This window comes from Palaemon carinicauda, chromosome 3 (assembly GCF_036898095.1).
Source record: "Palaemon carinicauda isolate YSFRI2023 chromosome 3, ASM3689809v2, whole genome shotgun sequence".
NCBI classification, from domain to species: Eukaryota; Metazoa; Arthropoda; class Malacostraca; order Decapoda; family Palaemonidae; genus Palaemon; species Palaemon carinicauda.
In genome coordinates, this window is record NC_090727.1 from 140128475 (window position 1) to 140140974 (window position 12500).

At 37.2% G+C, this 12500-nt stretch overlaps 1 protein-coding gene across 1 annotated transcript; it reads left to right on the top strand.

Annotated features, from left to right (window-relative positions):
- The first annotated feature begins 9286 nt into the window (after nt 1–9286).
- LOC137634351 (uncharacterized) lies at nt 9287–10895 on the top strand. The gene is made up of 3 exons (XM_068366751.1): nt 9287–9459; nt 9551–10211; nt 10419–10895. Exons 1-3 carry the CDS (start codon nt 9287–9289, stop codon nt 10893–10895), a joined length of 1311 nt encoding a protein of 436 aa, XP_068222852.1.
- The last annotated feature ends 1605 nt before the right edge of the window (nt 10896–12500 follow it).

A 12500-nucleotide genomic window follows, 5' to 3' on the forward strand; every position in this document is an offset into this window, starting at 1 on the left:
GAGCTAAGTCGATATTAAAGGGTATTAATGACTTATTTAAGAAAATTAAATAAAAAGATTAGTGAAACGATTATCACAGACACACGCACACACAGACATATATATATATATATATATATATATATATATATATATATATTTCTATATATATTTATATATACATACATATAAATATATATAGAAATATATATATATATATATATATATATATATATACATTATATATATATATATATATATATATATATATATATATATATATATTATATATATCCAATATATATATATACATATATATATATATATATATATATATATATATTATATATATATCCAATATATATATACATATATATATATATGTATGTGTGTGTGTGTTTGGATTCATACATACTTGGATAACAATAGAAGAAAAACAAAATAAAGTTAGTTTACGATATGGTAGATACCTCAATGTGAACATTCTTTATCCCTGAAAAATACCCACAATAACAATGATATAAGTACAATACAATGACCTGATACTGATACAGGACTCTTTTAGACATAGCTTAGAAGGAAGAGGTCCCAACACCATTCACCAAAAGGACTTTTCAATCCTTTCTCTTTCAGGTTTGGTCGTTCACAATCCCCTTTCTCGTAAAGGTTCAGAGAAGAACGAAATAAATAAAACTCTTGAAAAACGGAGGGTGGTCGCAAGAGGTCCTGGTAGGTCTGTGGGGATGATGGAAGGGGTCTGAAGGGTGGGGGGGGGGGAGAGTGGCTGAAGGGGTCGAAGGTCAAGATAAATATCAAAAGAAAGTTTTATGTGGTTTCTCTTTGAATTCCTCCAAGACGGAGGGTCATCGTGCCAACGCCGGATAAATGTATTGTGATACAAAAAGTCTCATAAAGAAGCGAAAAATAAGAGGAAATACAATTTCTTTCAAAGAAATTCTGTAAAAAAGATATATATATATATATATATATATATATATATATATATATATATATATATACATACATACATATATATATATATATATATATATATATATATATATATATCAATAATGATATTCCTTGTGGTAATATATGTGTAATAAATGAAATAGTTAATTATTACATGTTTAAAACACATGACGTAATATGTCATTGTGGATGAAGATGCTAGCGTGAGATTTGCTGTAGTCATATAAAATCATAACAGGATGTACTTTGCATCCCTCGGCAATGTAACGTTTTTCTGAAACGTCAACACCAATGCATACCGTGTGAAAGATTGTGTCGTCACCGGATATAGGTGTCTTCCGAGAAAGAATGTAAAGTTTCCATATTGTGTTTAAATGCTGAGACAACTAAGCATACAATATCTGTGATATCGATAATTTAGGCAGTTCATATCTATACTTCACCTGAATTGGTCATCCGACCAAACCAGCTCCACTCCTATGATGGAGATGTTTAACACTGTTGTTTTTAGAAAATAAACCATTTTAAAGTTACAAAGATGAACTTTATTTTAAGACTTAACATCTCAAACAACACATACTCAATGTGTGCTTATAACAGTAGCACACTAATAAATGGTGGCAGCGCTTAAACTCTAAGAACCAGAGAAAGATCTTCAAGAAATTAATAATAATAATACTCTAAGAATTAGAGGAAGATCTTCAAGAAATCAAAAATAAAGCTGTAAAAACCAGAGAAAGATCTTCAAGAAATCAACGTTAATGAATCTACAATTTTGACTAAGTAACATAGTCCATCGAAATCTACAACATTTGATGAATGTTATACATACAAACTGATGAACTGGATCTTCAATCAACATCCTAGGAAACCCAAGGACTGACGTTCAATGTTTACAAAACATATCCAGGAAGCACTACATTCAACGGAAACTCGGACGATACATAATAGTTCGACACATTCATACAATCAATGTTACTCGCGTAAGACACAACAGAATCCCAGAAATACACACTCAATTCCACAGTCAGTTCCATATGGAAATAAAAAGAAAAATCCTCATTTTAACAATAAGAAGAAACAACCAAATGTCAATGCAGTTCAGAGTCCGAAGCAAACAAACACTTCTTCGAATATTGCTGAGCCTGGGTCGTCAAACCAGACCTCGCAAGGTCAGACTAATTTTCAGAATGTGCAGAGCAAAGCAAATACCACATAGTTAACTCCAGTGGGGAAGAGAGTGATGTTGGGTCAAGGTCATTCGTGTCAACATCAATAGTATTGAATAATCAATTTAATGTTTTATCAGATAATTGTGAGGCAATAGATTTTCCTATGAAACACACGGCCGAATTAAGTAAAACAGTACATGCTCCCGTAGATTTGCAACGAATTCATACAATAATAAGCCAAAATGAGTTACGACCAACCTTATATGCTGTAAATTTAGAACACAAATCCTTTACGTTATTTTTTTACTCCGGTAGTCCACGTAATATCATGGATTTGAAGACACATCATTTGTTGTTTTCGAACTTTCCGATTGAAAAATCCGGAGTTAGACTCTCGGGTATAGGAAATAATGAATTAAATGTCATAGGCATAACTCATGTTCAATTCAAAGTCGGTAAACGCACGTTTGCCGATACATTTGTTGTTGTACAAAACATTGATATGTATCCAGCTGTAATTATAGGATACCCATCTATGGGAAATCAAAACATTATCTTAGCCCCTGCCAAGCACGGCGTGTATATCAAAGGGAAATTCTATAAGTCTTCTAATACCTTAAAATCAGTTTTGGATAAAAAGGAGACGACAAATGTAACCGTAACGTACGTTGAAGAACCAATAACTTGTCTCACTAATAAAGAAATGATATACGCGACCCAGCAGAATTCTCATTCACCCGTAATATCATCTTGCACGCAATCTATCGAGCCAAACGTACCTTAGAATTTAATAGTGCAAATAAAGAAAACATTACCGGGATCTGAAATATTAATCCTTTCCGACACTTTGAAAACTAACGGATCGTCTGTCACACAAGCTATTTATACAGTAGGCTCACATCAACAATGTAATATTGAAGTCTGTAATCATTTAAATAACTCTTTAGTAATTCACAAAAATCAACATATCTTGGATGTAGAAGTTTATAAACATTGTATTCTTACCGTTGCTGAAATCAATCACTCTCAATCAGTTGCGGATGAATCCCTTTTGCAATCTATTAAAAATAAAATCAATAAAGACATTCAAGACGAAGAAATTCAGCAGAAAATTTTTGGACTTTTAACTAAATATCATGATGTTTTTTCCACTACGGATGGATCCTTAGGAAAAACAGATGTGATTGAGCATCAAATAAGGTTAAAGGACAAGCAGAAAATTATCTATGTACCCTCGTACAGACTCCCTATGAAATTCTAGAATGAAATAAATGATGAAGTAGGTAAAATGCTAGAAGAAGGAGTCATTAGGAAATCAAACCGCCCTTATAATTTTCCTTTAATAGTTGTACCGAAAAAAGATCGAACATGGCGTATCTGCGTCGACTTCCGTCGTCTAAACGAGGAGACGATCCCTGATCGATTCCCAGTGCCATGTACTGACGAAATCTTGTCTTTGTTAGGTCAGAATAAATATTTTACCAGTTTGGACTTACTTAAAGGCTTTCACCAGATATCATTAGAAGAAGATAGTATCCCATACACAGCCTTCAGCACAGCCAGGGGACATTATGAATTTTTACGGATGCCTTTTGGTTTATGTTGTGTTCCTATAACATTTACAAGAATGATTAACATAGTGTTTGGAGACTTGTTAGGGGATATATTGCATGCCTATATGGATGATCTTGTAATCTTTTCCAACACCTTAGAAGAACATCTACGTAAGTTAGAACTAGTACTACAGAGATTAAGACAACATAACTTAAGGGTAAAGATTAGTAAGTGTGAATTTTTCAAAACAGAATTAATATATTTGGGTTTCATGGTGTCAAGCCAAGGTCTTAAAGTAGTCCATGATAAGGTGTCGGCTATACGTAATTTTCCCATACCTACTAATGTCAAGGGAATACAGCAATTTCTGGGTTGTAGTGGATATTACGGGCGTTTTATACGCAACTATTCAATAATAGCCGCTCCTCTAACTGATCTTACGAAGAAGGGCGTAGATTTCATATGGTCTGAGCATCATCAACAGGCGTTTAATACCTTGAAAGATGAACTGTGTAGTTCTCCTATCTTAAAATTTCCTGACTTCGGTAAGGAATTCTTCATTGCAACAGACGCCTCAGACTTAGGAGTAGGAGGGGTATTGCTTCAGCAATATGATATACAATTTTTCCCGATAGCTTTTTATTTTCGAAAATTGAGAACTTCCGAAAGTAAGTATGCAGTAATAGACAAGGAAGGGCTAGCTATTGTTAATTCACTAGTGCATTTTAAGTTCATAATTTACGGTTATCCCGTTAAGGTTCTTACTGACCATAAACCACTAACCGAGTTCTTTAAAGGCTTCAACCACAGCCCTAAACAAACTCGGTGGCATTTGATCATTCAAGATTTTGGCGCAAGAATCGGGTATTTACCTGGGAAAGCAAATATCATTGCGGATGCATTATCACGCAACCCCGTGTCATCTTGTACGGAGCCTTTAGCTGAATTAATAGATATATCAACATCCATACCTATTGTTAAAACGATATCTGAACAAGAAGATTTAGGCTGGAGCGCTGAATTATTACAGACTGAGCAAAGAAAAGATCAGAAAATAGAACCAATTATAAATGCTTTGAAAGGCAATCATAAGGAAAAGGGATATATAAAGTATAAGCAGCAGAATTATATAATCAAAGATAATATTCTGTGTAGGACTGTGACAAGGAAAACCCGCAATACACCACATGTAACTAACGACCAGGTAGTAGTACCAATCTCACTTATTTCCACTGTCCTGAATTGGTTGCATTCAAATCCATTACATGGACACCCGGGGTTCTCATTAATGTCACAGAAAGCCAAATCCTTGTTTTATTGGCATACGATGCTTACAGATATAAAAAGACACATAGCTAATTGTCGCACATGTCAGGAAAACAAAGGGCATACGAAAACACCTGTCAGCCTAGGGGCTTATCCCGTGCCCAATCAACCCTTTGAAAGAATACATTTAGATTTGTTAACAGGATTTTACGAGTCAGACAGAGGAAATAAGCACCTCTTAGTAATTATAGATGCTTTAACTCGATATACAGAACTAATAGCGTTTAAAACTAAAACTGCGATTGAATGCGCTAGGAAGTTTTACGAGTGTTACATTTGTAAACATGGAATTCCACACATGATAATCTCAGACTCGGGTGGTGAATTTAATAATCACTTTCTTACCTCATTGTGCGAATTCCTTAGCATAAAGAAAATGAATACCATGATATATCACCCAGAGTCGAATGGGCTAGTGGAAAGAGCAAATAGGAAGGTTTTAAATATATTAAGAGTAACACTAGGGGGATCAGACCCCAACTGGGATATTGCAATACCGGCGGCACTGAGTACTCTGAATCATTCATATCATATATCAATTAAAATGTCACCGCATGAAGCATTGTATGGTACCCCAGTTAGAACGCCTTTCCATGTATTAACGCCTACAACTAATCTATCAAATCCTTTAAAAGAATGTATAAATGCAAGCAAAAGTCGATATGATATCCTTCGAAAGAATTTAGAAGAATCACAAATCATAATGAAAAGGAATCATGATAAAATAGCGAAACCAACTAAAACATATACCGTGGGTGATAACGTGTATATACAGATAAATGTACGTAAAGGACTCAATTATAAACTAACACCTAAGTTTGAAGGCCCATTTAACATTTTGGAAACATTAACGGCCAATAGGTTTAGAGTTCAAAACGTATCCCAACCCACGGATGAGAGAGTAGTACCATTGGCTCACATAAGAAATAAAAAAAAAAAAAAAAAAAAAAAAAGAGAGGGAAAGAAGTGAGGGAAAATTTTTTATTTTGTGTGATTAAAAGTTTTCTTCTTAAGACAGGAGTAATTACATATATTTTTCTCGTTACAGGTTTCCAAGATGAATTTTTTGTTGTTGGGAGTGATATTGTTCGCTCAGATATTTTTCTCGTGTGGGATGAGCTCTAAAACTAAAAGTATAGATTTTAAATATGGCACTATAGTTGAAAGACAAGAAGACATTTATATTACATCGAGCAAATTAGTTGTAGAAGTGAATATGCAAGCAATTTTTCTTCCAGAGAATGATGTCACAAGCTTAAAAACCGCCATTTCAAGGTTTTCTGTCTCATTAGATGAGTTGCATAGAAGACATTTTCATTTGACTACAGAGAGTTCGCTTGGATCGACATTAAAAGTTGCAGAGATGCTATCTGATGACTTGCAAAATAAGACTTACGAGACAGAATCTTTGGCTTGTGACCTTTTGATGTGGACTGTAGGACACGAACATAAAGAAAGACGAAATCCGTTTATTTATACTGCATTAAACATCTTTGGGTCTATTGCAAGTTTAGGTTTAGGAATTTCCAATCGTCTTCAGATTAGTAATCAAAATAAGAAAATTGAGTTCTTGACTCATGAAGATGAATTGATTATGTCAGAACTATGGAATCAGTTAGCTTCGATCAATCAAATTATGGATTTAGTAAATGAACATTCAAATATCATTCAGATTATGGAAGTGCAGGATTTGTTGGCAACGTTAACGTATTATGATTCAAAGATAGATCACATACATAACAGAATTGCACATTTCATTGAGAAATCCAAGTATTATGTAGAAGCTATCACGTTAGCAACTAAAGGTGTACTGTTGCCCCATTTGTTGCCTATAAATTACTTAAAGTTAGTTCTGGAGAACGGAAGGGATAAACTAGGCTATGTTCCTTTGTTAGGCGAACGTAGGTTAGAATTTTATTACAGCCTAATTACAGTAAGCGTTGAAAATAACAAGATTAGGATTACAATTCCCTTTGATTCTTCTGATGCCTGGCAATCTTACAGGATATCACCATTTCCGACTTTCATGACGAATCACTCAAATCCAGTAATATCCAGTTTGACAGGACACGTATTGATTTCCCCCAGACAAGGAAACATATACGGTCATTAAAGACTTAAATCAATTAACTCACTGTTCAGATGCAATGGATAGAAAAATATGTACAGCTGACTCATTTGAATTCCATAAAAACTTCATGGATTCATGCGAGTTAGGTATAGTGCTAGACGGTGCTCTCTCCCATACAAGTGAAAATTGTCTGGATAAGCTTTATCCCTTTGACAATAATGAGTTCAATTGCAGACTGAACAATGGCTCGTGGATACGATACGACAAGGACGGCTTCAATGTATCATGCCCGGACGGATCCACGTCTTTTGCACACATCTTTGTTGCAGCAGATGGTTGTATCGGGACTTCCCCTAATTCCATGGTGACCGGGCTAAGGACAATCATCAGAGAACGAGCCTACTTCGCGAACTTCACGTGGACGTCTACAATGCCAGCACTACCTCTCCCATACAACAAACAGGTTGCCAAGCGGTTGATGAAATTGACCGAGATGGACCACCTGTCACCGACTTATAAGGAATTTCTTCACCCCATACTACTAGCAGGATTAAGTGTAACGGTGATGATATTTATCGCCGTGAACATCCTTGTTTGGCGTAGGTTACGGAACAGTTGGAAGCTAAAACAGAACGTTTCGCCATGTCCAGACAAAACTCCTTATTTAATTCAGTTTAAAGCCGTTTGAAGTGGCCACCTCATTCGCTAAAGGAGTAAAATGCTCTGGAAATTGTGTTTGTACGAAAAGCTGTTAGTACGCTAGTAATATGTAATTAAGAAATTATTGAACATTGCATTGTTAAAAATACATTTAGAAAATTTTTTTTTAAAAAATATAAATAATTTTTTCTCTCGGCATCTAATAAAATATATAAGCCGGAATGTTAAAAGAAAAGAGAAAAAAAATAAAAAAAACAGAATCTATGGGCATCTAATAAAATATATCAGCCCTATATATAAATATATATATATATGTACGTAACCGTGGTACGTGTACGTACCAGGAATTCGTGTTTGTGCACTAAAATTGAATCTTTACCAAGGTAACAAATATTTTTATTAGTTACCGTATTGTGTTGATCTATGTTTCTGACAAAGGTAAAAATTATTCTTTAACAAGTTACCGAATCATATGTATATCAGTATTTTTTTTTGGTACCATATAATCATTTGCTAGCAATGTACCATATATATGATCTGTATTTATCATGCATTTTTTTTTCTTTGCTTTGGTAATATCTTTTCATATGCATTATTGTTATTATTTTTTTGATGTGCCTATTTGGACATTCGTCCTCATTTGCTTATGGCTAAAGTTAAACAAAGAATAATACATGTATCCAGTCACACCTAGTAAACATATTTTGGCTTGTTGTTAAATTTTTTTTTGAAAAAATTGAGATAGCTGGCCGAGCTAATGTAATAAATGAAATAGTTAATTATTACATGTTTAAAACACATGACGTAATATGTCATTGTGGATGAAGATGCTAGCGTGAGATTTGCTGTAGTCATATAAAATCATAACAGGATGTACTTTGCATCCCTCGGCAATGTAACGTTTTTCTGAAACGTCAACACCAATGCATACCGTGTGAAAGATTGTGTCGTCACCGGATGCAGGTGTCTTCCAAGAAAGAATGTAAAGTTTCCATATTGTGTTTAAATGCTGAGACAACTAAGCATACGATATCTGTGATATCGATAATTTAGGCAGTTCATATCTATACTTCACCTGAATTGGTCATCCGACCAAACCAGCTCCACTCCTATGATGGAGATGTTTAACACTGTTGTTTTTAGAAAATAAACCATTTTAAAGTCACAAAGATGAACTTTATTTTAAGACTTAACATCTCAAACAACACATACTCAATGTGTGCTTATAACAGTAGCACACTAATATATGGTCAATGTAGTTTTACATTTATGCTCTCATGTACGTTGTGTTTCTCTGCTTGCTTTTACCAGCTTATTATGTTGCTATTTGTGTGTCTTCGCGCATATTATTGCTTGTGAATGTCCCTGTGTTGTCTGGCCCTTACTTTGAAGTATTTGTTTGTTATTGTGCATGTAAAGTAGTGCATGTTGTAATAGTGGCTGTTTCTATTGTTTCAGGAGGTGACTCCAGTTTTTGTGTGCAATAAAACCTATGACACGTTTTTCATCTTTTACAACAATTTATTGCACACAAACAAAAATTTGAGAGGCCATGGAACGGTTTCTACGTCCAGAACGCTTCGAGGCTGACCCGGATTCTGCCACCGCTGCTAAGGAGTGGACGCACTGGCTGAGGACATTCAACAACTTCTACCAAGCAGTACAGAAGACATCTCCCAGTGCAGACAAACTAATCCTACTCACCAACTACGTTGCTCCTCAAGTGTACGACTACATAACAGACTGTGACACTTATGATAAGGCTGAGAAAGCACTGACATCACTATGTAAAACCTAGAAACGAGGCATTTGCTAGGTATGTCCTGGCCACACGTAGGCAGGGGTCAGGTGAGTCTCTAGACCAGTTTCTCCAAGCTCTGAAGCTCCTAGCAAAAGACTGTCAGTTCAAAGCAGTGTCGGCAGAGCAGGCGTGTGATAACTATGTTAGAGATGCATTCATCAATGGACTTTCTTCTGGTGCCATTCGTCAAAGACTACTCGAAAATATAACTCTTAACTTGCAAACTGCTTATGAACAGGCATGCACTTTAGAGATGGCTCAGAAACATTCTGCTTCTTATACTACTGTTGAGCCAGTTACTGCAGCTGTACCTCAGCCACAAAGTCAGTCAGGTGATTCAGTGTGTTTAGAAAGTAGTGATGAAACTGCTCATCTTGCCACCACTACTGGTGCCAATCAGTGTTTTTTCTGTGGTTTGAAACGGCACCCTCGGTTCAAATGTCCTGCTAGGGAAGCTTTATGTCTAAAGTGTAAGAAACAAGGACATTATGCAAAAGTGTGTAGGTCAGGGAAACCGGTAGGAGATACCTCTGCTGGTAAAACTAAATATTCGGCAGCAACACTGGCTACTGTGTCAGGGGCTGCGCCTAGTAGTCTTAGTAAATCTTTGAGTTGTTTGAAAGTTAATGGTCTCCCTGTTAATGCACTTATTGATACAGGAAGCTCGGAAAATTTTGTGAGTTAGAAGATTGCTAAAGAAAACAACCTAATCATACTTCCTGACAACGGGCACGTCTCCATGGCTGATGCGTCTCTCTCGTCTAAAGTCTTAGGTCTTTGTTGTGTGGATGTGGAGCTGCAAGGACAAATTTATCCTAGTATAAAACTCAAAGTGCTGCCAGCCCTGTGTAGTGATGTAATTTTGGGGCATGAATTCTTGAAGAATCATTCTGCTCTAGAAATGGCTTTTGGAGGAGCACGCCCACCACTCAAGATATGTGGGCTGGCAGCAGTGAAGTTGGTTGCGCCCGCACTCTTCAGCAATCTGACAGCAGACTGCAGACCCATTGCTGCAAAGTCGAGACATTACTCTCAGGCTGATAAGGAATTTGTCAAAACTGAAATTGGTAGAATGCTACAAAAAGGAATAATAAGACCCAGCCAGTCTCCATGGAGGGCCCAGGTGCTAATCACTGCAGGGCACAATCACAGGAAGAGAATGGTGATTGATTATTCACAAACTATAAACAGGTTTACTGAGCTGGATGCTTACCCTTTGCCTCGGATCGATGAAACAGTGAACAATGTCTCAAGATATAAAGTGTTTAGCACCTTGGACCTGAAGAGCGCCTACCACCAAGTGCCAATAAGAGAAGACGAAAAGTTGTACACTGCTTTTGAGGCGAGTGGAAAGCTGTAGGAGTTCAATCGAATCCCATTTGGTGTGAAGAACGGAGTGGCCGCTTTCCACCGAGTTGTGGATCAGATCCTTGCAAAAGAAAAGGTGGAAGGGGCATTTGCTTATGTGGACAATATGACTGTATGTGGAGAGACGGAAGAGGAGCATGACAAAAACCTAAATCATTTCTTGAACGTGGCGAGGGATTACAACCTCACATTTGATCATGACAAGTGTGATTTCAGGACACAGTCTATAAACCTTCTGGGATACTCTATAAAGGACGGAGATCAGACCTGATCCAGAACGACTGCAGCCTCTCTTGAGTCTACCCCTTCCCAAGGATACTGCCTCTCTTCGGAGAATGTTGGGGTTGCTTGCTCATTACTCACGATGGATACCCAACTTCTCTGAGAAAGTCCGGCCTCTTTCATACTCCACGAGATTCCTATTGTCTTTTGAAGCTTCTCTGACTTTTGAGAAATTGAAGAATGAAATTGCGAAGTCCGTGGTGCAAGCCATTGATCCTACATCCCCTTTCACAGTCGAAGCAGATGCCTCAGACCATGCCATTGCCGCTACTCTCACTCAGAATGGACGTCCTGTAGCGTTCTTCTCTCGCACTCTCTCTGACAGTGAACAAAGGCATTCTTCAGTAGAGAAAGAAGCTTATGCCATAGTTGAGGCCCTCAGAAAGTGGAAGCATTACCTAATTGGTCATCACTTTAAGCTGATTACTGATCAGCGAAGTGTAACATTCATGTTCGACACAAGATCTTCAAGCAAAATCAAGAACGACAAGATAGCCAGGTGGCGCATTGAACTGTCATGCTACCACTACGATATAGTGTATCGTCCAGGTACGGAAAATATTCCTGCAGATGCTCTCTCGCGTGTCTGTGGTGCTGTAGCTACAGACAAACTCAAACAACTGCATGAAAGTCTATGTCATCCTGGAGTGTCAAGGATGGTGCATTTCATCCGAGTTCGGAACCTGGCTTATTCTGTTGAGGATGTAAAGAAGATTACTGCTTCTTGTCCAATCTGCTCTACTGTCAAACCTCAGTTCTATAAGCCTGATGATGGCCATCTGGTGAAAGCTACTCAGCCATACGAGAGATTGAACTTGGATTTTAAGGGGCCCCTTCCGTCACAGTCGAAAAACAGATACTTGCTCACAGTCATTGACGAATTCTCACGGTTCCCTTTTGCGTTCCTTTGTTCAGACATGACTGCTGGTGCTATCATCGGGTGTTTGGTACAACTGTTTGCACTATTCCGAATGCCAGCATACGTACACTCAGACAGGGGAGCCTCTTTCATGTCAGAAGAACTGAAGAAATTCTTACTAGAGAAAGGAGTGGCTACCAGTCGCAGTACGCCCTACAACCCAAGGGGCAATAGCCAGGTGGAGAGGTACAATGGAATCATATGGAAAACCATTCGGTTAGCTCTCAGAACAAGGAATCTTGATGTCTCGAAATGGGAAGTTGTCCTCCCAGATGCACTTCACTCTATCCGTTCCCTGCTATGTACGTCAACTAATTGTACACCACACGAGCGTTTCCTAAAGCATCCTCGGAAGTCCACGTCAGGTCCTACGTTGCCTACCTGGCTCATCACCAA

Coding starts and splice junctions, on each gene's coding strand:
- LOC137634351 (XM_068366751.1), top strand. CDS start 9,287: ATGGAACGGTTTCTACGTCCAGAACGCTTCGAGGCTGACCCGGATTCT. Junction 9,460..9,550: donor AACTACGTTGCTCCTCAAGT/GTACGACTACAT, acceptor GGCATTTGCTAG/GTATGTCCTGGCCACACGTA. Junction 10,212..10,418: donor CAGGAAGCTCGGAAAATTTT/GTGAGTTAGAAG, acceptor GAATTCTTGAAG/AATCATTCTGCTCTAGAAAT.